This window comes from Anopheles nili, chromosome 2 (assembly GCF_943737925.1).
Source record: "Anopheles nili chromosome 2, idAnoNiliSN_F5_01, whole genome shotgun sequence".
NCBI classification, from domain to species: Eukaryota; Metazoa; Arthropoda; class Insecta; order Diptera; family Culicidae; genus Anopheles; species Anopheles nili.
The window spans coordinates 29,895,796-29,918,307 of record NC_071291.1 but is presented as its reverse complement, the minus strand read 5'-3'; the positions used below and the strand labels follow the sequence as shown (position 1 = coordinate 29,918,307).

Here is a 22,512-nt window from a genome sequence, read left to right as displayed (position 1 = left end):
TCGGCCTAACACAACCTGACTTCCCGAAAACGCCACGGATCTCGCCTAGGCCACGGCTGTTCTCAAAAAATATTTTCTCGTGATTTTCCTCAGGTCGCGCGGTTGTGAGTTTGTATGTGAACGTGTGATTTTCTGTGCGTCGACGCCAAACGCGGTTACTTTGATGTGTGTTGGCCTGAAGTGGCACAACAGCAGCTCCCCCTCCTCCTCCACTCAGTGGTGACCACGCAGCGGTAGTTTGTGCCACGAGGCAAACCCCCTAATCGTGATTCAAACGCAGCTTATTAAACGTCAAGTGCGTGCACAACCTCTAAGCGACAGCAGGATATAGTAGGGCACGCTTATCAGCGCGACCCATAGAAAGAGAGAGAGAGAGTGAGAACGACCGAAAGACGTTACCCCGATACCGGTGTGCGCACAGCAGGCGTTGAAGCGACGTGTACCGACGTGTCGAGACACGCGAAAGGCGGGTCAATCTCGGAAGACGTCAACGTTCCCGGTCCCGGGTGGGTGCGTGTGTGTGGAACGATCGTTGTTTGTGGCCATCGAAGATAGGCGGAACGGACTGGCAGCGGCCACGGCCACCCCGACGACGTCATCATGCCCTGGTATGCGCCGTGGTCGGATGTGATTAAGAAGAAGATCTGCCGGTTCTTGCTGCAGCGCTATTTGGGTCGGTTTCTGGAGGAGAAGCTGTCACTCGATCAGCTGAATGTTGACTTTTACAATGGCACCGGCACCGTGCACAACGTCACATTATACTGTCAGGTGAGTGGTGTTTTTTTTTCGCGCACTCTTTCTTCAACGTTACACATTAGGACTAGATTACATGCAGCGGTAACGGAATAACTGAGGCATTCCGAGCAAGTGTATGTGGATTAGAACGCACTAAAATGCATCAGCTGTTGTGCTGTTCCTTTCCAGTGTTGCTTTCGCTGCGATGGCTCAGGAATTAATTAATTCTGAGCTAGCCTAGGGGGGTGGGTTACGGGAAAACAGAGAAAGTCAATCCAATCATCATCAAATCGATCCGTCGGAGTGCTCGTTGGGGAGGGAATCAGACAGAAACGCAATTAGAGAGGGTGCAAAAACAAACCCCCACGCCGTTAGAAATGCAATGCAATAAAACACTCGCCACTCCACGCCTATCGCTCGATCGGAGTTCGCCATTTTGCAATTGCGTTGTGTTCTACCGGTCGCAGTTCTTGTTTTTTTTTGTGTGTATTGCTGTTTGCTACTCTCTAGCGTTGTTGTTTCACTATTTACGTCCCCAACGTGCACGAGGTTTCGCAACTCCCCGGTGTTGCGGTGACGCGACTGGCCTAGCAGGTTGTTTGTTTTGACGAGCCCCCTCATTCCCTCGCGTTGACCGTTCATCTCGTCTATCTTCAACCCTCGGGAGGCACCCTTATCGTGCAGGGGGCTAGACAAAATTGCTCCAACGTGTCCAGGTGCGTTGGAAACCCGTTTCGGTATTTGCTCAATCGGTACAAAAATTGACACGCAATAGCTTGTTTGTCGCGCACCGCCTGAGGTTTAGCGCGAAGGTCGGATCCGGATGTGCTGCTAAATGGAGCCAGCTCCCAAAAAGATCGCCTGCTTGTTGTGAGTCTTTTGGGAGGTGCGAATTGGAAGCAACGTGGTGTTGGAAGCTGCGAGTCTGAAAAGCACATGTCGCTGTCCTACGATCGCATTTAGACGATTTTCCGAGCGACGAGACCTGCAAACACGTGTAACGTGATGTCGAAATGGTGCTGTGATTTGAATTCACCCACGATCGAGGGTTGCCCAAGGGAATGAGAAAGACCACTATTTTAGAGTTGCTTTCTCAAACACCCACCAAAAGGGATCGCTCACTGTCTGTCGGGTAAAGGAAGTCCCGGGTTTTCGACGGACGTGTCAAAATTGGCCGCATCTCGGTGGAGGCGCATTGGTACAGAAATAGCATCCCACGGGGACGGTCCATTCTGAACACGAACGCCAAAGACCAACGCGATGGTGCTCTCTCGATGTCGTCCGTTTCGTCACGCGGTTCCCGAGTGCTTCTCGTCCTTAGTGGGGATGAAATTCTGGTCGCCTCTGATTGATGGTTTTTTGTCCCAAACTCTCGGGCACATTCATCTCTCGGGCCAACATCTCGAGCAAACGGGAGCAACGATCGGGTGGGGGATTAATAAACACAAAAAAAAAAACGATGCAACATTTTGTTTTGATTCGCCAGAAAGCGGGGAGGTTTGTAGGATTTTCTCGTTCCGTTGTTACGTTACGAGAGGGTGAACGCGTCCGGATCTTGCTGTTGATTGTTGTCTCTCGTCTCGTTGTCGGAGCAGGTTGATCGCACGCGCGTTTGTTTCCAACCAGCAGCAATTGCGCGTTTGATTCGATGGCGCCGACACATTCCACGAGAGAATGAGAGAGAGAGAAAGAGAGAATAAAAGAGAGAGGGAGAGAGATAGAGAGAAAGATGAAGCGTAATGGGTGAGAGAGTTAAATTGTTTCAAAAATGTGCAAGACGTGCCCTTTGGGCAGGCACTTCCCGTTCGTTTCTTTCAACAAGTGATCAACAAAAAGAGAGACTGTTTACCATACGCCTATAAATTTACCATTTCACGCAGGCCCCCAGGATGCATCACTTTGGTACCTTGCAGTGCTGCTTATGCACCCGTAAAGTTCTTGGAATGCACCTCCATCGCAACGGTACGCAGTCAAGATGGAGACGCTTCAATGGTCATGACCGTTCTATTCCGTCTGCGCAACTTGGGTGCATGGTTTGTTTTTGTTTGCTGCTACTCATTCCTTCATTTTTGCCTGCCGCATTTGCACTGTGATGCGTTTACGATCGGTGCAATTTGCAAGCCCTCTGATTTTTTCCTCCTTCGCCGCTGAACCAGCACAGTTGAGCTTCTACTACTTCGACTGCTGGCTTCACTCACCTACCAGCTAAAGGGCACTTTTGCCCTTCGCGAAAAGCTTACCGATGCGTTTGTTTTTGCTGCAGTTTGCGACGCTTCCGCAATTGTTTTCTGCTTCAACCTAGCTTTGGTGAAGTGTCTGACGAACAGCTGGGCAAGTGGCCAGGAGCGAAGGTGGCTTCCGGGTGATATTAGCGGCACGATCCTTCGAAGCTTCCAATTGAGATTAGTTGCTCTTGTGGATTTTACAAGGCCAAGAAATGTAGGCTAATTTAGTCACAGTGTGATGTAAAATTCAGTTGTAAAAGGTTTTCTACAAAGTTTTTGTTATAAATAAATTCTTAAACAAATCGTAAAAGTAATACTTTATGCTCGTACTGGACTAACTAATAGCATAAAATGTACGAGATATTAAAATGTTTCTTATGCCTAATTAACATGGCATAATTTTCATGCTAATATTACCCAATTTGGTTTTCGACATTCCTTTTCATTTTTTATTTCTCCACTAAAGAACCTTTGCTGGTGTGAATGAGAGAATTCCCCTCTCTGCTAGCTCCATCGACTTTACATCCTTTCCGCACGACTCTTCTAAATCGAGCAGCCCTAAAAAATTCCTCCTTTCTCTAAATCGCCTCGAAAACCTGTTGCCCTTCACCACTGCCCCCCAGCTGGCCATCGGCAAATCTTGTTGGTGCGAACCGTTTCGGGATCATTCTAGAGTAAGCACAGTTCCCTTCTATCACCCGGACTCTGTGTGTATTTCTCAGAAGCCCTACAAAAGACGATGGTTTGAAGCGAGATCGAACACATCACCACCGCGTTATATCGCGCGATCGTTTGGAGTATACATATATATTTTTTTTGCCGCTACATTCGCTGATCGAAACCGGTTCAACCGTCTCCTGGCAAATGGCAAACACAGGAGTGGCGTTGATGGATACGATATTGGGGTCTTTGCGTTGGCCCACTCGAGCTTCATCGTCTTCTGCAGTGGTGCTGATCTCATCACAATTCCTGTTTCCAAGGAACAGCGATGGTGGACTCGATTTTTTATTAGCTGCCTTTTGGTCAGCTGATCGACATTGTATCACAACCAGTTTTTTTGATGTCCTGTTCAATTTGTGGTATCACATCATAAAGCGGTCTCAATAAAATAGAATGCTACTTGAAGGGAAAATCGATTGATCGTCAATTCGATCGGCATAACATATACGAACTATTCCCTCGAAATAGCTGGTTCAGATTTTTTTTGCAACATCATTTACTCCCTGTCATATAGACCACCATTTCTTTGTGTGCTCTAAACTTTCGCTGCTCAAACCCGAGCCTCGGATTGCATTCATTCATCGTTGTTGAAGTAGTTCTTTTTTTTTTCGTTGGCCGTTGCTTACTTTCTTGTCCACGTAGCAAAGCAATAAGCGCCCAATCGTGCTTTTCATCCCTTCGCGGTGTTAGTCTAATCGTCCTGCATGAGCTGGAGAATCACACTCTAGGTTTTTGTTTTCCCCACTCCTGGAGTAATCAACAACCACACACCACAATCAACAACCCATCGAACGCGTGGCAAGGGTCATGCTGCGAGTTCAGGTGTTTCCTGTTCGACTGTTCCTAAATCACCGGCGTGCGCAAGTTCCGGCAGCAAATTGGAGATGCTCAAACAGACGCTGGAGAAGTTTGGTCCGTTCGGGGTGCGCCTCACCCATGCGCCAGATCCATTTCCGTTCGTTGGTTTCTCCACCCGAACTCGGACACCCGGCGAGACTCCATCTCATCCCGGGGCCTGTCTCGTTCCAGCTCAGACGGAGCGATTGCTGCTGCTATCGGCACGAACCCATCGGGTGATAGTGGGTGGTTGGGGTGGGTGTTTTTCCGCGACGTTTCTCATCCTGCCCGGTTCCGTACACCTTTCCTCGCAACTCGATTGATAATCGTGTTGTGGCCGCGTGTCGGTCGTTGCCGTCGTCTGGCAGGAGTTTGGATGCCACCGACACTGACGCCTGGGGGAAAAAGAATCCCTCAATCGTTGAATTTCTGCAGGTTCTGCAACCTCTTTGTTCCCCAACCTGACGCGCTGGTGTGTGTCGTCTGCGGCGCTCAGGTCAACGAGGGAAAGATGGAAGGTCGAGTGATTGATAAAAAAAAAACGGCTCCCCCCTTCTCGTCGTAGACCACGCAAAAGGGCATGCTCAAAGAGGGCTGGGATAGCGTTTTAGCCTCCCCCGAGTGCTGCTGCTTCTGCTGCAGTTGAAGTATGACTCATTCCGTCCAAAGCCACACGTTTCTCCATGTTTTGTTGGCCGTTGTGTTGCGTCTCCGCAAGACTGCTTGTCTTTGTTTTTGCTTTGCGTATTGCCTTCTTCATCTTCCACCGCGTTGCTCATCCACCCTGAGGTTTGGGGTTGGAAAAGTGCATCCCCATCAATGTATGTGTGTGTGTGCGCGGTCATAGCCACGTTTCTTCTCAATTTCTGCCAAACAAAGGAAGAACTCGCTTCCTTCTCGGTCGTTGATGATGGGGTGTGGGTTGGGGTCGTTTTTTTTTCAAATTCATGAGCCAGTCGCCCGGTTCCCGATGCGCGGATTTCGGTTGCAGTAAATGAGTTCGACTTGCCCCGGCTCTGCATTTTCATTTGCAACATTCGCGCATAAAATTGCATTACTTAACTGTCAGCCCCAGGAGTCTCCCACCGCAAGTGGATTTGAAGCAGAAGTTTTTTTTTTTGGAGTAAAGCACAGCAGCAAAAATCATAAGGAACAACCCCTCTATGGAAATGCTGTTTATTAATCCATTTGTCAGGCGCTTCCAAAAGGTGTTTAAAGTCGGGAAGGCGAAACGAAAGGTGCTCAGAGCGAGAAGTGGAATAAACAACGCCAATTTTGTGGTGCAAACCATCGGTGCATGTCGCGATATATAATAGGGTGGTTGTCCAGGGGGTGTTTTTATGGTCCTTCAAACTGTCCGTGTCTTTTGTGTGGGCTTTTGTGTCTTGGTTTTCTTACTTTACCTAAGCATCAATTACACGATATTCTGCTCACGGTTGAGTAGCAATAACAGTAAAATGATTGAATAAATTTTACAATTAAATTTATTAGTACGCACGAGGCGTATTTCATTCCAATGTTGCTTTGTGTCCTTTTTTTTGTTTTGCTCGCCCGCTTCGAGTGCAATCAAATGTATGCGCACTGGAAGAAAGAGGGGTCAAATTCATTACCAGCCTAGCTGACACACACTCATCAAACCTCCCTTCTGCTGACCATTTATTAGCGGTGATAAATCGGTTCATCTCGCGGCGTTTCAACTACGCGGGTTGGACCAAACGAAATGAGGTCATTTTTCCCTCCTATTTCTTCTTCGTTCAATTGAGACGACGGAAGATGGAAGCTAGAGCACTGCTTGCCTTGGGACAAAAAATCCTCACACACCCATTCCCAAATCAGGGTTACAAAGATTTCGCCCAAACAACCCACGGGGGACGCGTGTTTACTAACAACGCAGCCAACTCGCAGACTCAGCTCGCGTCTGGCAGTGATACGGTTTGATAAGCGCGTGGCAATCGGGTAGAGGGAGGAGAATAAAACGAGAAGAGCCAAAATAGTCCATCTGGTTGTCAAATCAGTCCCTACCCTAGTACCCTACTTCGGTGAGATTGGAACCCCACATTGAGGGGACTCATGGCTCCTTCCGTTTGCTATCTGTCACGGGCAGTAGAGCCCCGGTGGCGTTAAACGAAACTCTTGGATCGCTTTTCTTCCCCCAAGCTACGTTGAGCCCTGTCGTTCGGTGTGACTCCGTCCTGACCACAGGCGGGTATGCAGCTGGGATTGCTTTTATTCCAGCTGATTTGACACTTTTGACGTTTTGCGTGCGGTTTCTCGATCGCGTCACGTTAGCTCCCCCGTTAGCCGTAGCGTTTGCGGGACAGAAAATCGAATGGAATACGACATCAGTGCTCGGTTTCGCGGTGGCGATTGGGTGTCATTTTACACGCGCTCAGAAGCAAAGGACGCTTTATGTGGGGGTGACTGCTGCAATTGAGCATCGAACACGGGACTGGACCAGCGGGAAAAATGTGCTGATGGTCATGATCAGCCTGGCGATACTCCCGAGTGTGGTGGAAACGGGCCGCATAAAGTGTGGTGCGGAATGATGATTATCCTTTTACAAGCGTGCTTTAGCCAGTTGTTGTGAGCTTGCGGTGAGTGGCGTTGGATGAGCTGTATCTTGGTTCTTTTTCTTGTGCATTTCCCGACTTTTAAAGACATTTATTTTCGCTTATATTACCGTCTGGAGGTTAACCATCATCCCTGAGGCTCCGCTGAAGCTGCAGCGTACTCACATACACCTTGTACAGACATTCCAGCTCACAAGGATATGGCTGCAGACTCGACGGCGGCACATATTCCCGTCCCGACACCACGGCTCCAGGGGCCGCCATTACGGACTGTGTTGAGGTTTAGTTTTCCCTCCACCTAGTTCAGGAAAAAACGAAGCTAGACAGCCCTCTCTCTCTCTCTCTCTCTCTCTCTCGACCTTCTCTCCAGCAAGCTCTCCGGTGTGCGATTGAACAAAGAAACCCTCAGTAACCCTTCGATGGGGGCTTTCACTTCTCTGGCATATCTCCCTTTCGCGCCCTTCGAGCCTGCCATCGATTAATGCCATTTGCAACCGATGGCCAGCAGAATAAGGGCGGTTTGCTTACGGTCCCTTTTCCAGACTCACACACAACAGAGGCTTGAATGAACGGCAGGTTATCTCCGGTGGAAATGCGACCCTAACGCCACGCGCCACCCCGGTTGCGATTACAAATGCGACAAATTATTAGTCACAACGAGCCGTGCGTGTGTGTGTGTGTGTGTTTGCTTCGTTGTCTTTCCGTTCCGCAAACCGTGCGCAATCATGCCACTAAAAGGTCATCGCGTAAATTGCCACCAACCGCCCTTACAACCGGATCACAGCAAAAGGGGTGTCGATCATTAAGGGGGTGCCGTTTTGGGGTTGGTAACCGCTGGTTGGCGTGGTTGTTCATCTCCGAGCTTTGTGGCCCTCTGGTGGTCGGTGTTCAAGATCCAACGCTTCCGCCCCACCATCGTCGCAAAGGACTATCGTCGAGAAATTCGCACTTAGTCCTTGATTCGGTCGTGGCGCCGTTGTTGGAGGTCATTGCTGGCGGGCTGATATCCTGGTCGGTTGATTAGCTTTACCATCTTTGGAACGGTTCCGAACGCTGATGTTGTCCAGTCACGTCAAGTTGAAGGTTGCCTGCCGCCGTTGACGTGCGATCGCGATCGTACACGCGCACGTCACGATCGCACTCACACAACCACGCGGTCAGCTCGATCTACGGCGTAAGCGCGCGTGCGCTTCATTAACAGCTGATTGGCAAACAGCCGTTACACCGCGCGCATAGGGGTGTTTTTTTCCCACCCCCTGGACAGAAGGGTGGTACCGGTGGGTGGAAATGCATGTAATGTTGGCTGGTGTCGTTGAATGGCTTTTTTTTTCTTCTTCTCGCTTAGCTTCTTGAATCGAGAGCAAGCTCAGAGCTCAGCCTCAGAGAGGAAGAGGACAACGTTTATGCTCGTGACACAGGGTCGAGTCCGGTTTCTTCACGGGCATGCCAAAAATGGAACGCTCGCGTATTTGTATGTGTGGCTTCTGGCTCGATGGAAGTCGTTACCGATTGCGACGCAAATTTTGTGCCGTCCCTGGCCGCTGGCGGTTCTTACGCACCCCATTTGCATATTTAGGGGTTGAGGGTGGTTTTTGGGGGTGAATTTTGATATGTCACAAAACAAACCAACCACAGTGCGGAAAGAGAGCAGCTTACGGCACGGTTTCATCGATCGAGCTGCGTCCAATTGTGGACACTTGGAATTTGCGTGTCGCCAAGACCTTGAACCGGCCAAAGCGTGCACTTACGTTGCACGCAACTGCACTTTTTTTCTGTTTTCACCATGACTAACCGAATATTGTGTGTCCGCGAGCATGATGAAGAGATGTTGTGAGATGGGGAAAAATAACAAACTTTTGCCGCTTCTTCCGAATCGTATCGAGGCACACTTCTTCCGTCGTGTGGTACCTTCTATTTCGACCCAAAATTAGTTCGTTCGTTTGTTTGTATGTTTTATTTTCGGCGTGGCTGGGGAAACGTCTACATCTTCTTTTTCCTCTTCCTCCTTTACGCGATGTGACTCGGTGGTTTTTTGCGTGTCGCGCAAAAATTTGGCACATCGCGGGAAAAAACACTGACCTCGCTCAACTGCTGCGCCATTGCGAAAGAGGAAAGATTGTGCTTGAAAAGGAACAAAACGAGAGAGCGTGAGTGAGAGTGAGAGAAAGCGAAAAACATGGCTTTGAAAAACAGCGAAAAACGTGTTGTGTTTACTTTGCCCATTTGAGGCAATCCATTCTTAAAATGTTATTAAATGAGCATGAAATTATTAAGTAAGCGATCCAGGTTGTTATCTTAACATAACGCTAACAGGGATTGTGTAAGCATGACGGGAAAGTAAAAGAATCGTATGGAGAACAAAACAAAACTACCATCTTTATCAAGGGGGGATTATGTTTGGTTATATTTTAATTTATGCGGTGTGCAGGTTTTTTTTTCATATTGCCACATGAAGACATCACTTCTTGACAGCCAAACTTGCTTCTTGTTCTCGTATGGGACATTTTTTTTAATTTTGAAGCCCACATACGTTTAAAGTGTGGATTCCTTTCCCATTATCTCGCCGTTAGCACACACCACCCCACGCATTGTATCAGCAAACGTGCTGGAAGTTCTTAACTTCGAGGCACACCCAGTACGAGGCAAACGAGACAGGTCAGAATAGTCCACCGGCTGAATTTAAATTAACGATTCTCTGTTACAAAAAAAAAAGACAAAAAAAGGCGAACGTGTTAAACTGCGCTGAAAGCGTCACATGGAGCTTCACAAAACGCAGGAAATTACGCAAAGGCACTTGGCGGTTGGCTGTGATTAATATGCATTGGTTGAAGCGTTTCCTCCCCGTCTGGCCATATTGTGTGCCACGTGTGTTTGCGTTGTAATCGTTGAAACAGAGTGCCTTTGTTCCTTCGCCTCCATCGTCCATCTTTCACTACTGAGGGTTTGCTGGTGTGAATCTGTCCATCCCCAATCAGTTTGACGGTTGTTAGACCGATGAGTACGACTGGTTGAGATTTCGCTTTCCTTATCGCGTAGTTTAAGTAATTTAAGTGTAAAGTTCAGCGACTCTGCTCCTATGTCCGGTGCTGTTACTTTTGGCGTTTGTGGCTGCTAACTATGCCTTAACGCCTCTCTTAAAAAAAAGACGATAACGATAAGTGCCGTCTTTAAACACGCGCTAAACGACGTTCTAAAGCGGCGTAGTAAGCACACACACGTACCACTGTTTCCGTGCGCTCGCTTTTTCCATACAAGCCCTAGTAAACCAACCCTTAATGACCCCCAACCGAACGGGGGGTTGCGTTTTCTGGTCTATCGTTAACGAAGGCGCAACTCAAACGGTAGTTCGCACTCTGTTTGGCCCGGTTTTTTTATGTGTGTTTGTGTTTTATTTCCCCCCTTTCATGTTCCGTTTAGTTGCCGCGATTGAAAGCAGCTGTTGAATTGCACCCCTCCCCAAAGGGGTGGAGATCAGAATAAGTAAGTGTACCGCACATTTCAACCCTTCATGTGGTATACTGAGGGTGATTTTGATTGTCAAACATTTTGAGTCGCGTTTTTCAGATAATTTGTCAAACCCCAAATCTCAGAAGGTCCCCTTCTCATCCAAATCCGGCACGTGCCGCGTGGATGCTGCAAAAACCCTACTCCTTTGCGTAGATTCATCTTCGCGCATGCCGCGAACACGCACGGACCACGTGGCCGGCACGGGTTGCGTTCACAATCGCCCTCTTTCACGGAACGGCAGCACGGTCAGATTCCAAAGTACGTGCTACAAGGGTTCTAGCGTGTCCATCTCCACGTGACACGACCGTGTGGAGGCGCCCAACACCATAAGGAGATTAGAACATGGCGTCGATCGGAAGAAAAAAAAAAAAAAGATCCAACATCTGCGCGCGCACGACGAAACGTTTGATAATTCGGTGTTGAATCCCAAGCACACGACCCTGACTGAGAAGGAACGCGGAACGCCTTAGCTTGTACGGGCCAAGTGTTATATGGCCTGCGCGCGCGCGTGTGTGTGTGGGGCGAGTGAAATAATGCGGGGTTTGTTGTTTTTCCTAGCAAAGGGGGTGAGTTCATGTAACCTTCGAATCCGTCCGGGCTCGCATTTGGGGGTTTTGTGTTTGCGGTTCTTGACCCGAAAACGTGGCAGACCTTGAGGCGTAGGTTTACATTTTGATAGCTCGAAGCGAACGCAGCAACATACCTGTTCTAAATACCAAAACGAAGCATCATCTACGCGTTCGCTTTCGTGTGACATTTTTGGAACGATTTTGTCGATTTTTTGTTGGTACCGGTTTTTCGAGCCTGTTTGGTTCCACCGACTCTTAAGGACATCCGAATGAAGGGAGTTTTGACACACAACACACTACAGGCAAATGAATGCAATCAGCAATCCACCACCGATCGCGTCTTATCTCATCCCTTCTACTTGTTTCCTTTACTTTTTTCTTTTGCAGGCCCTAAATGAACTGTGCGAAGGTCAAGGATGGGGTATCGAGGTGACGGGCGGTCACATCGGTTCGGTTACGGTGAACGTCCCGTACGATTCGCTCCTCGCCAAGGACAGCTCGATCGAGGTGTCCAATCTGACGATAAGCCTGCGCCCAAAGGCTCGCCCAACCGATGGCACCTCGATGCTGGAATCGATGTGGTCCTCGATGTCCAGCTCGATGCAGCTGGCCCAGGAGTATCTGGAGCGGGAAAGCACCGCTGGCGGCAGCACCACGGGGGATAGTGGCCAGGGTGGTCGGTCTGGTGGTGGAACGGGATCCGCTCAACAGCTACCCCCGAGTGCCATGGATGGGCTGGAGAATTTCGCACAAATCATTGACAATGGTAAGTTGAAAAAAGTCACAGTTCAGGGCTGGTCGTAAGTTAGCTCGGATTTAGGGACCCAATATCACTTTCACTTAAAAAAAACAGAAGTCTCAGAACAAGAGAAGGTGACGCACAAAGATGATGCACACGCTATTCCACCGATGAATGCTCTTCTTTAACTTCAACCCTGACCCTGATTCTTGGTTTGAATTTTGAACGCCCTAATGCGCGCGACACCTCTGCGTTTTGCGAGTTGACCTAATTTTCTGCTGAACGCCGCAAAAGCCCTTCCGCCAGCGATTAGATTTGATGGGAAAGTGTTTTTCTGTCTCTCTCTCTGGAGCTGCAACTCCGACAAGGCCGTTTTGTTTGTATTGCGCCACATCGAAAGTTCCTACGGGATTGAGCACGAGCCCTGTGTAGGGTGCTGTTTTTGTTTACGTTATCTGAGGCGTGTCTGTGTGCGAGCGGCGCGCCCTTCGTGTGCGCGGTTTGTGGGAGCATTTTCTAGCACGAGTGAAATGCCCCCATCGTAAAGGATGGGTTGTAAAACACCAAAGGAATGCCTTTTGCACGGTTCAAATAACGCTCTTCGATTGGTTTTTTTCTTCTTCACACCTTTCTAATTCACAGTGTTAAATAGGATTAAGGCCAAACTTTTCGATACTGAAGTACGGATAGAGTACCTGGCACCTGAGGGTGACCGAGGCGTAGCTGTGATAGTGAAAATCAAAAGGTACGTATCCTTTTTTGTCCTCCCCGTCTCATCCTTGTGGCAAAATAATCAACCAATTTCACTCTCCCTTTTTGCAGTATCGATTACCAGAATGAGGCTGGCAATGATCCGCCAGATCGCAGCCCCAAAACGGCGTCGTCCTCCTCATCCGGATCGGATGTGTCCGACTACACGGTAACCGGTGGTGGTGGTCGCCATCAGCAACAAAAATCGTTCCTCATCGCAACCCACGCCACACACCACATCACGATCGAGGGCATCACCTTTTACACGGAGGAGTTCCGGATAGACAACCCGCGATTGCGCCGGCAACAGCAACACCGTGCAATGGCCGCGGACACCGTGGTGCCCGAGTTTGCGGAAAGCATGATCGCCAGCGAACAGTTCCGCAGTGCGATCTCAAACCTCTCCGAAAGTGGCGGATCACCCTCGACGTTGCTGGCCGGTGATGGAGAGGGATACTTTAGCTATAGCAACACAAGCGCATGTGATAGTAGCAGCCCTCCGAATAGCCGAGGGTTTTACCGGCGCAGTAACAGCAGTGGGACGGACCGTGAGACGGATCCGAGCGAGGAGGAAGAACCCGACAGTGACGATGAGCCGGGTGATGGTGGGATGCGGATGTACCGGTCCGGTGAGATTATCGTCGGTAAGATCACCTCACGGCAGGAGATCCGGTTGAAGATGAAGCAGGCGGACAACCTGCCCGGTCCGAACGTCGAGCTAGAGCTGTCCGTGGGCTCGATCCAGCTGTTTTTGACACCGCGCCAGCTCCACTCGCTGGTGTTGGTTTGTGATAGCTTCCTGAGTGGCAACGAGGAGCCACGGGTGCAGCAACGGGAGATGAGGGGGTCCGTAGGCAAACGGCAGCAGGATCCGGGAGCTCAGTCGGTGTCGGAACTCGAGTTTCAGCAGAACATGACACGGATGGGTGGTGGCATCGGTATTAACCAAGGTTGGTCGCTGGCCGATCCGATGCAGACGATGATCGAGGAGCAGGCGGAGTTCCTGCAGCGAGATGCGTACCATGGGGGGGATGATGGTGGTGAGGAATACACGGAGTCTATCATGTCCTCTACGAGCTCCATGACCAGCTCGTTCACTTCGAACAGTACTGCTTCGAGGACGACGCTGACATCGGCAGCGAGCCGCAGGAGAATGATCGATCCTGACGCGAATGCCGATATTTCAAAGTTTAACGTCCGTGTGGCGGCCATCGCGATGGTGCTACTTCACGAGGACATCCTGCTCGAGAGCAGCAGTCAGATGAGCGACATGGAATCGCCCCTCTCGAAAACCAGTGTGCAACAGCTGCAAACGAAAGCGGATCGGTTCTTCCGGTCCATTGGAAACCTTGGTTTTGGACTTGGTGCTAATGAGGTCATCAACGCCGGTTTGGTTCTGGACAATAGCTGCGATTCTAACCATCTACGGCTGCTCCTGGCGCCCATCATCCTCGAGGGCGATGAGCAACGGAACCGGTGTGGGTCACTCCTCCGTTTTTCCGTATCGATCGCACGAGCTGATCTGCGTGAGGTGCTCTTGGAGGTGTCGGTACCGCTGGTGGAATTCTATCGGGAACAACGTACCGCCACTTCCGGTCCTTCGTCACTTCCCAAACGACCGGAGATCAGCGTAAGCTTTGAGCAAAGTTGCAACGCACTGCGTGGGACTAGTGGCAAGCGATTCTCACCTCCACGGACGAAAATCCACGTCATGATGGCACCGTTTTTGACCGAGTTCGACATCACCATTCTGGATCGGTTGAGTTCGCTGCTCTACCAGTCACCGTTCGCTTCCTATTACCGCAGTTCCGGTGGGTCCTCGCATTCTTCCACGAACGTGCCGTCTCCTGCGACCGGTCCGATGCCCAGCACAGCGACACCAGGTCGCAGCAGGTTGGAAGCAAAAACGGACCTTCAGCTGGAATCGTTCGCGGTGGACTTTCGGTTGCGTTTTCCAATACCGGACTTGCGGCCTATACACGACCCTCAACGCGTTCCATGGTGGCGGCGCAACATTAGGCCGGACTTCCTGCTGCTGAAGCTGGAACTAGTGCGGACGGTGATCACGCTCAACCCGCATCCCATTTACGACATCTCAGCCAACGAAATCAAGCTGTTCTATCATGAAGCGGAACCCAAAACGACCGGGACCGGCAGTGCCGGTGGTGTAAATATTGGCAAAACTGTGATGCAAGAGAACGCGGCCCCGGGGCAGGTCCCTGCGGTCGAGTACCCACGAATCGTGATCGAAATTCCCAGCGAGGCGTCGTTGGCAAAGGCACTGGAAGAACCGGCGGATCAGCGGATGGACGCGGGCAAGCAGCGCACGGGAGTGTCCGGGCGGAAATCGGGTGCGGGAAGTGGCGGTCAACGGTGCTACGAGGAGAGCGATAGTGATCCGACGTCGGGTGAAAGCTTCGGTGTGGCCACAGGTCGCTGTAAAGAGGACACGCCGTTTAGCGCGAAGCGTGTGTGCCGGGAAAGTGACACGCCACACTCGAAGACGTCGGCGACGGGTATTCCGGACACCGGCGAAACCCTCACACTGCCCGGGGACACGGACGAAATGAATGCGTTCTGTTCGTGCGCCATGAAGCGAGCGAAGCTGCAGATACGGTTGGATCTTCCGGTTGTTAGCTTGCAGCTGAAGTGAGTCCTGAAAACCTGGACGTGCTCACGGATTGACTAATCTTTATGGTTTGTTTCGGTTTACCGTAGGTCAAAACATCTGTACGAAATCATCTACAATCGCATCAGCACAGATCTGTTGCTGTGGGAACCAAGCGCCCCATCGGCAACGGCTGCGGCCGAATCACAGATGAATGCGCAACAAACGGCGAAGGTATCGTTCCGCGAACCGGAAATCAGCCTCGCCGGTATGGGCATGATGGATTCGATCTACATGCCGTACACGATGTGCCAAAGTGGAATACAGCTAGGTAAGACCGTGATCCTGAGATCACGATCATGAACCAAGGACTCTAAACCATTCACTTCTTTCTCCGAACAGATTCCAGCTCGTCCGCAACGAACTCGGAGTCAGAATCGGACTCCGACGGTATCTTCTACTCGGTGTACGACCGCACACGGACAGGCACCACAGGTGCAGGTGGCGGCGTTAGTGGTGGTGGCCGAAAAGGATCTTCCCACAACCATCGCAGCTCGAGCCACGGCGGAAAGCTTGGACTGACCGCGGCTGGTACGGATCGTGACGCCAACAGCATTGCCTTCCGAGTAAACATCGGTCACGGGGTTTTAACGATGTTCGCTCCTGTCCGCGACGCCCAAAAGCACGTCATTCCGGGTCAGCTCGGGGAGTTCGTGATACGGTTGAGCTCGGGCTACATATTCTCCGTCAATGGCTTCCATGGGAATACAAATCTGGGCTATCTGTGCATCCAAGCGAAGTCGGCCGAATTCTACCACTGCGGGTTGATTCCGACGCCGTCCAGCAACCCCCCATTGCGGCTGATCAACAGTGTGCTTCCGTCGTACCTGCAGAGTACGCTGTATCCGACGCCAAAAAATTTGACCCTCCACGAGCAACGCGGTTGCGCAAACCGGGAAATGCTTTCACTCGCAATTCAGATCAAATCCGTACCGGATTTAGCGGTCAAGCGGATCCGGCTAGCGGCCGGGATACAACTGACCACGCTGCGGCATCATTCCACGCTGCAACAGCATGCTTGGTTAACGCAACTCCTGGACATGGTGGATGTGGTTGACTACCCCGTGCAAGGCTACACCCCACTCGGGGTGGTCACAGAGATGCATCTGCACTTGTGGGATTGCGCCATCGACTACCGGCCGTTGTACTTCCCGTACCGGGCCGTCATCACGGTCGGATCGTTCATGATCAGCAGCAACATCACGACGAGCAGCAGCCTTACGCTGAACTTCATCGCAGAAGACGTCACGCTTAGTCTCGCGCCTCAACAGCTCGCTGGGACGTCCTCGAGTGGCAAGGACACGTCCTCGAGTGGCGGTCTCGGTGTGTCGAACAGCAGCAAAATCACGGTGCTTCCCTCGAACGAGCTGGTGTGCGTAGTCGAGGTGGGACTGTTCGAGATTTCTCTCATGCTGAACGAACGCGTTACGGTGAAGTTCCCAAAGTTCGATCTCCGCACGGCCATCAACGACGTGCACGTGCGCACGTGTGCTGATTCGGCCCGTGCGTTAGCTCAGCTGATCGGTTATTTAGCCGCCGAAGGAGATCTACTGTTGCCGGAAGGTGATGACAGCAATGATGTCCCAGGGACGGCTGGTGGATCATCGAATGCCGGAGAATTGGACCGTGCGGTTGGTGCGGGAGTCGTGCTGGAACATCAGGACATTGCTGGTGCCGGTATGCAAGGACTTCCCTTGGGCCGAGAGTCGGAAGGTGAACTTTTACCGGTGCGACCCCCTGCTAGTGCTCCAGGACCGATCGTAACGCCGAAACAACAGCAACGCGTCAACACTCTAATGGCGGACGCGATGGAGGAAAGCCTTTACATCGAGAGTACGGCAGGTGGGGACGTAGCAACCGATGATGCACTGCTCGGTACCGGTGTGGAAATGTTTTTCTTCCCCGACGAGCAGCAGCGACGTTCGAAAGACGGCCAGCAACCCAGTGAAGCAACGCCGGTGTCGGATAGCAACAGTAACAAGCGCCGGTTTGGTTCGGACGATGATTCGCTGAGCATCGATGAGGGTTCTAGCATACCGTCGTCATACCACGATGATGATCATTATCTCCGGCAACATCACTCGCAGCCACACGGTTCGGTGGACGCGGATGATGATAATACCAGTGTGAATATGCGCGATCTGATGAACTTCGAGCGATCCGTGCTCGGTCAGCCGCCGCTTAGTTACGGCATCGGAGACGACGACGAGGACGACACGGGTATCGAAGCATTGCCCCAGGTGGCCAAGGAGCTAGGTGACGTCAGCAAGATCAACCGTCAGTACGGTGAATCGGACGCTGGTAGCACCGGGTCGCCACACGTGGTTCAGCGCAAAATTAGCTCCGACACGGACGACGATTTCTGCATTATCGCCGACGAAGAGCGGCCCCATCGGGACGATTCGCGCAATCAGGAGGTGCCGGTGTCGGAGGACCCCATACGCATCGTTGATAACCACTTCAGCGTGCCAAACGGGAAGCCGGATCTGCTGAAGGCGCCCGAGGACTTCCCGAGCGCGGTTGAGCGGTACACGATCTGCGAGATGACCGTAACGTGGCACATCTATGGTGGACGAGATTTCCTCACGAAAGAGGACCGCAAGCGCAAGGTGAAACAAACGGCACCGGTCGGTGGCGCAAGTCGACCGAACGACAAACAGACAACTGTGGCCACGGCTGGGACGGTTTACCTTCCAACGGCGTTGCCGATGTCGGAGGCGTACAAATCGGGCGTGAGCTATTCTAAGGGTTCACCCTCGGTCACCTTCGGTGGTGCGGCCCAGGCGGCTCTGGCGAAACTGACGTGGAAAACGCGCGGTGGCCCAGACCGACAGCATGACGTGACGATGGAGATACACATCAGCAAGGTGCAGTTTTCACACGAAAGCTACCCGGCCAGCACGAAGGAAGCGTCCCGGCAGGTGCTGCTTATCAACGAGGTAGAAATCGTGGACGGGTTGGCCGTGTCGAACATCAAGAAATTCCTGTACCACCCGAAGCTTCCGAGCCGGCCCACAAGCAAGCAAAGCACCAACCACATGGTCGTGATAAAGGCGCTACACATACGCCCGAATCCGGCCCTATCGGCGCAGGAATGCTGTCTGCGCGTGTCCTTGCTGCCGATCCGACTCAACATCGATCAGGACTCGTTGTTGTTTTTGATCCATTTCTTCAACCAGCTCGGAGGTGGCGGTGAGATTGGTGATGGAGGTGCTCCACCCGGACAAGCCGGACGGCACCCGGAACGGTCGACAGCCGCATCCGCCCCTCACCAGCCACCCGTCATGACGGTCGAGTCACTTCCAGACGCGGTCCAGGAACTGCAGGCGAAGAAGATGGTGTCGGAGAATCTAATGCTACTCATCGAGGAGGAAGAAAAGCACAAGGACGCGCAGGAAAGTGCGGCTTACAGCGAATCAGGCGATGCGACTCCAATTTACTTCCGCAACGTGATCTTCAGCCCGGACGTGCCGATTCGCATCGATTACCACGGCAAGCGGATGGAACTGTCGCACGGCTCGCTGGCGGGTCTGTTGATGGGCTTGGGTCAGCTGCAATGTTCGGAGATTCGGCTTAAAAAGATTTCCTACCGCCACGGGCTGCTCGGAGTGGACCGGTTGCTAAACTTCCTGCTCCAGGAGTGGCTGCAGGACATCAAGAAACACCAGCTGCCGAAGATCATCGGTGGTCTCGGGCCGATGTATTCCCTGGTGCAGCTTTGTAAGTATCCTTTCGGGTGGTTGATGCGACAGGAGCCCGGTTTTTCATGCATTAGTTTGTTGTTACAGTACAAGGTATTTGGGATCTGTTCTGGCTGCCCATTGAGCAGTACCAAAAGGATGGCCGAATCGTGCGAGGATTGCAACGCGGAGCACAAAGTTTCACAGCCCGCACCGCCCTGGCGGCGCTGGAGATTACAACGCGCATTATTCATCTGCTACAGGTAGTACTGTTGAGACTATTACAGCCCGGGAAAGCGTATGTAACACACTGTGTCCTGCATCTCTCCACAGATAACGGCCGAAACGGCGTACGATATGATTTCACCCGGACCATCGATCCGTCGCGGTCGCGGCAACCGCAAAGGCAAGCGTAAGCGTCTTCACCCACCGCAGGACATCCGTGAAGGAATGTCCAACGCCATACAAATCGTAAGAGAGGTAAGTAGCGCGGTTTCTCAGGCCTTAAAAAGCACATCCTCTTAATGCATGCTCTAATCGATCGTCCCATCTGCAGGGAATCACGGAGACGGCACACAACTTGGTAGAGATCACTGCCCTCGAACATGACCAAAAGGGTTACACGGGTGCTGTTGGCGCGGTGATGCGCCAGATACCGCCGATCGTGGTGCAACCGATCGTGTTGGCCACGCAAGCCACCAGCAACGTGCTCGGTGGCGTCAAGAACCAGCTCGTCCCGGACGCTCGTGCCGAGGCTCGCGAGAAGTATAAGGACGATGTGGAGTAGGACGGCGGAGGTGGCACGAGATCTGGCACCACGGTGATCCTTTTTATTCTGGTTTATTTTTAATGCTAGCAAGAAGAATGTGTTCCATCGAGTGAGCGCGATCGCGACGATCGCTTTTATGTTTATTTCGGTTCTTAGCTTAGCCTAGTGTTTTGTGGTAGTCCACACTGGCATGCTCCTGTGAGCGGGCCAGCCGAGCGAGAAAGAGAGCAACACTTTCGGTCACCATTTATCGAGAGCAGCTGTATAAATAAGAACGCGTCCTAAGATCGATCATTATTATTTCTCCCTATTCGTACTCGAAGAAACAAAACTTAAACTAACCCTTATGTAAACTAAGCGGACGAACAGAGAAGAAACTAAGCGAAACTAAAGCAAACCCTTAAACAGAGTCGTATTTGCGTGTACGCTATGTTGCCGTGCAGGCTTTTTGAAGTAGTTAAAGAAAGAAATGCAACCCATCTAACACCGAACACGCCGGTTACCGGCAAGTCTCTAGTAGGGCGAGTTACAGCAGCAGTTCACTATCAGCTGATGTTCGTAGCACGAGTTAGCGTAGAGAAAGCTGCACCCTGGGTATCCGCAGCCACCGTAACCGGGTCCTCCGAAGCCACCCTGTCGGCCGAAGCCTCCACCACCGAAGCCTCCACCACCAAAGCCGCCACCTCCGTACGGAGCACCACCGTTAATGGAACCGCAGCAGCAGGCATCGTGATAGACCTTATCGTCACAGTAGCTATACACCGACGCGTCGCACAGCGGACATCCTGGCAGGGATCTCGTCCTTGGGATGAGGAACGGCCGAACGGGCTCGTCACTGGCACTGTCTTGCTCTGGGTCGGCTTTTGGTTGCTTTTTAACATCGTCATCACTAGCTTGTGGCGGTTTTTTGGACTCTTTCATTACAGGCATGTCCGCCATCGGTTTTGGATCATCCGCTGCAACGCCAGGAAGGAACGGATCGGCTGCGACCAGTGGTCGAGGAAGAATCAACTGCTGCACGACGGGCGACTGTAGGATTTTCACTGTGAAGAGCAGTAAGGCGGTGTGTTAGAAGCTTTGGTAAGTAGAATTTAATGGTGTTCTTCGGTTGTGGGCATATTGGTGTTTGTCTAAAAAAGTCTGGAGTTTTTCACTTCATTTCGATGTTTGCTTCCCTTGAAAGATGAACTATCTTGAATATCTAGCACTGTCAGACTTGATCAGTTTATTTGTGTGGCTTATGCACACTATTCGCAACTGTCCAAATATGTCTGTTGGTCATTGAAAGACCTTCGGCACACAAAAATAGCCGTCCATGACACGAGGAATCGTTCTCCGTCGTGCCATCGTCTCATATGCTAACGCTACATCGATCCGGTGCTTTGCATCCGGAAGTCTGCAGTCGATTGTCGGTGTGGTTCTCCTTGTACCATTGCTTTCACGTTTAACGTGCTGTTCAACATTTAGTACTCCCACGCGCCAACGCAGATTGTGGCCAGTTTTGGAAACAAGACCGATATGAGCTTTTTTTAGCGCTTGGTAATGATTGTTGTGTTTAAATCTATTTCTCGCATGAATCGTACAAATAAAGGCTAGATCTTGTTGTATCTTGCCAGAAAACTTGTATTTCAGTTGAATCAAACGTGAACATAAGTATGGTTTCTGCTTCTTAGATTGTTGACAGCTAATGAAGCAAAAACATTGCATTTCCCCTAAACTAAATCACTTTCTGGTGCATTGCAACTGAAGTATATTGCGAATCACGCGATGTTGTCAGCGTGCAATAATGATAGCCCGTTATAACACTTTGATAGGCCCTTCGCATCAAGCGTTTATCTCATTAATTGCAAGTATTGTTGATTATTGATTGCAATTATGGCCGCTTACAATTACGATCGATAACCTTATCCGGCAAAGTATTACCAACACAGCAAGATCCTGATGTTGCGCAATCTCTCCCCTGTAATTTTGGGTGTATTTTTGGTTCACAAAAAACTATGTGCAACAAAAGTGCGTGTAACCCTCCCGCACCCCCTTTGGTGTTCCAGGTGGTATCACCTAGTGATTTATCAGCATTAACGTGTCTGAGGGACTGCTAGATGATCCCCACGGTTCGACGATAACACGATTTCCCCTTCAACCCCCGGTGTTGTTGCCCACAGGATTACCGATATTATCGATCGTAGGTATCGTGGCCACGGCCGCGTGACGGCGATGATCCTGAAGCGCCAGCAGCACACAGAAGCCGCCGATTAGCAGCTGCACCGACACCGTCTGGACCCTTATCAGCGCCATCCTCCAAGCGTGTGTCTGATACGTCGGCACTGCAACAACACGGAAGGGCTCGGATCGCGGATGAACTTCAAGGAACCAGCAACAGAAACACAATGACCACGACCAAAAAATGGGGCTTTCAAAAAACACTCCCCAATATCACGGCAACCCCGGTAAACCGATCGCTTCAAGCTGCCCGTCACGACTGATCCGCTGAAGTGTGTCACCTTTCCCGGGCTGGTTTGGACGCTTTCCGGCCCAAAAAAAAAACCCGTCCGCCAAGCGATCGATGCAGCAGCAGCATCCAAACACGCTTGCGATCGCCCAGCAAAATTTCACCCACAAAACCGCCTCCCGTTCTATCGCGCTCGCTCGCTCTCTCTCTCTCTCTCTCTCTCTCTCTCTCTATCTCTCTCTCTCTCTCTCGTTCGTTCACTCGATCTTTCTCTTCTATCTCTTCGATCGATGT

General features: G+C 51.2%; 2 protein-coding genes across 2 annotated transcripts; one reads left to right on the top strand and one right to left on the bottom strand.

Moving 5' to 3' along the window:
- The first annotated feature begins 600 nt into the window (after positions 1 to 600).
- On the top strand, positions 601 to 20,163 carry LOC128722111 (autophagy-related protein 2 homolog A). Its single transcript, XM_053815944.1, has 9 exons — positions 601 to 768; positions 11,551 to 11,929; positions 12,545 to 12,647; positions 12,725 to 15,301; positions 15,371 to 15,591; positions 15,663 to 19,040; positions 19,109 to 19,263; positions 19,334 to 19,480; positions 19,557 to 20,163. Exons 1-9 carry the CDS (start codon positions 601 to 603, stop codon positions 19,785 to 19,787), a joined length of 7,359 nt encoding a protein of 2,452 aa, XP_053671919.1. The 3' UTR covers positions 19,788 to 20,163.
- A 34-nt stretch (positions 20,164 to 20,197) lies between these two features.
- On the bottom strand, positions 20,198 to 22,064 carry LOC128721065 (zinc finger homeobox protein 3-like). Its single transcript, XM_053814778.1, has 2 exons — positions 21,938 to 22,064; positions 20,198 to 20,812 (listed from the first exon to the last, which is right to left on the bottom strand). The coding sequence occupies exons 1-2, from the start codon at positions 22,062 to 22,064 to the stop codon at positions 20,283 to 20,285; spliced, it is 657 nt and encodes a 218-aa protein (XP_053670753.1). The 3' UTR covers positions 20,198 to 20,282.
- Between the last annotated feature and the right edge of the window lie 448 nt (positions 22,065 to 22,512).

Excerpts from the sequence above, each read along its gene's own strand:
- LOC128722111 (XM_053815944.1), top strand. The coding sequence starts at position 601 with ATGCCCTGGTATGCGCCGTGGTCGGATGTGATTAAGAAGAAGATCTGC. Across the intron at positions 11,930-12,544 it reads CGCACAAATCATTGACAATG|TGTTAAATAGGATTAAGGCC; the intron begins GTAAGTTGAAAA and ends TCTAATTCACAG. Across the intron at positions 12,648-12,724 it reads GTGATAGTGAAAATCAAAAG|TATCGATTACCAGAATGAGG; the intron begins GTACGTATCCTT and ends CCCTTTTTGCAG.
- LOC128721065 (XM_053814778.1), bottom strand. The coding sequence starts at position 22,064 with ATGGCGCTGATAAGGGTCCAGACGGTGTCGGTGCAGCTGCTAATCGGC. Across the intron at positions 20,813-21,937 it reads ACCTACGATCGATAATATCG|TGAAAATCCTACAGTCGCCC; the intron begins GTAATCCTGTGG and ends TGCTCTTCACAG.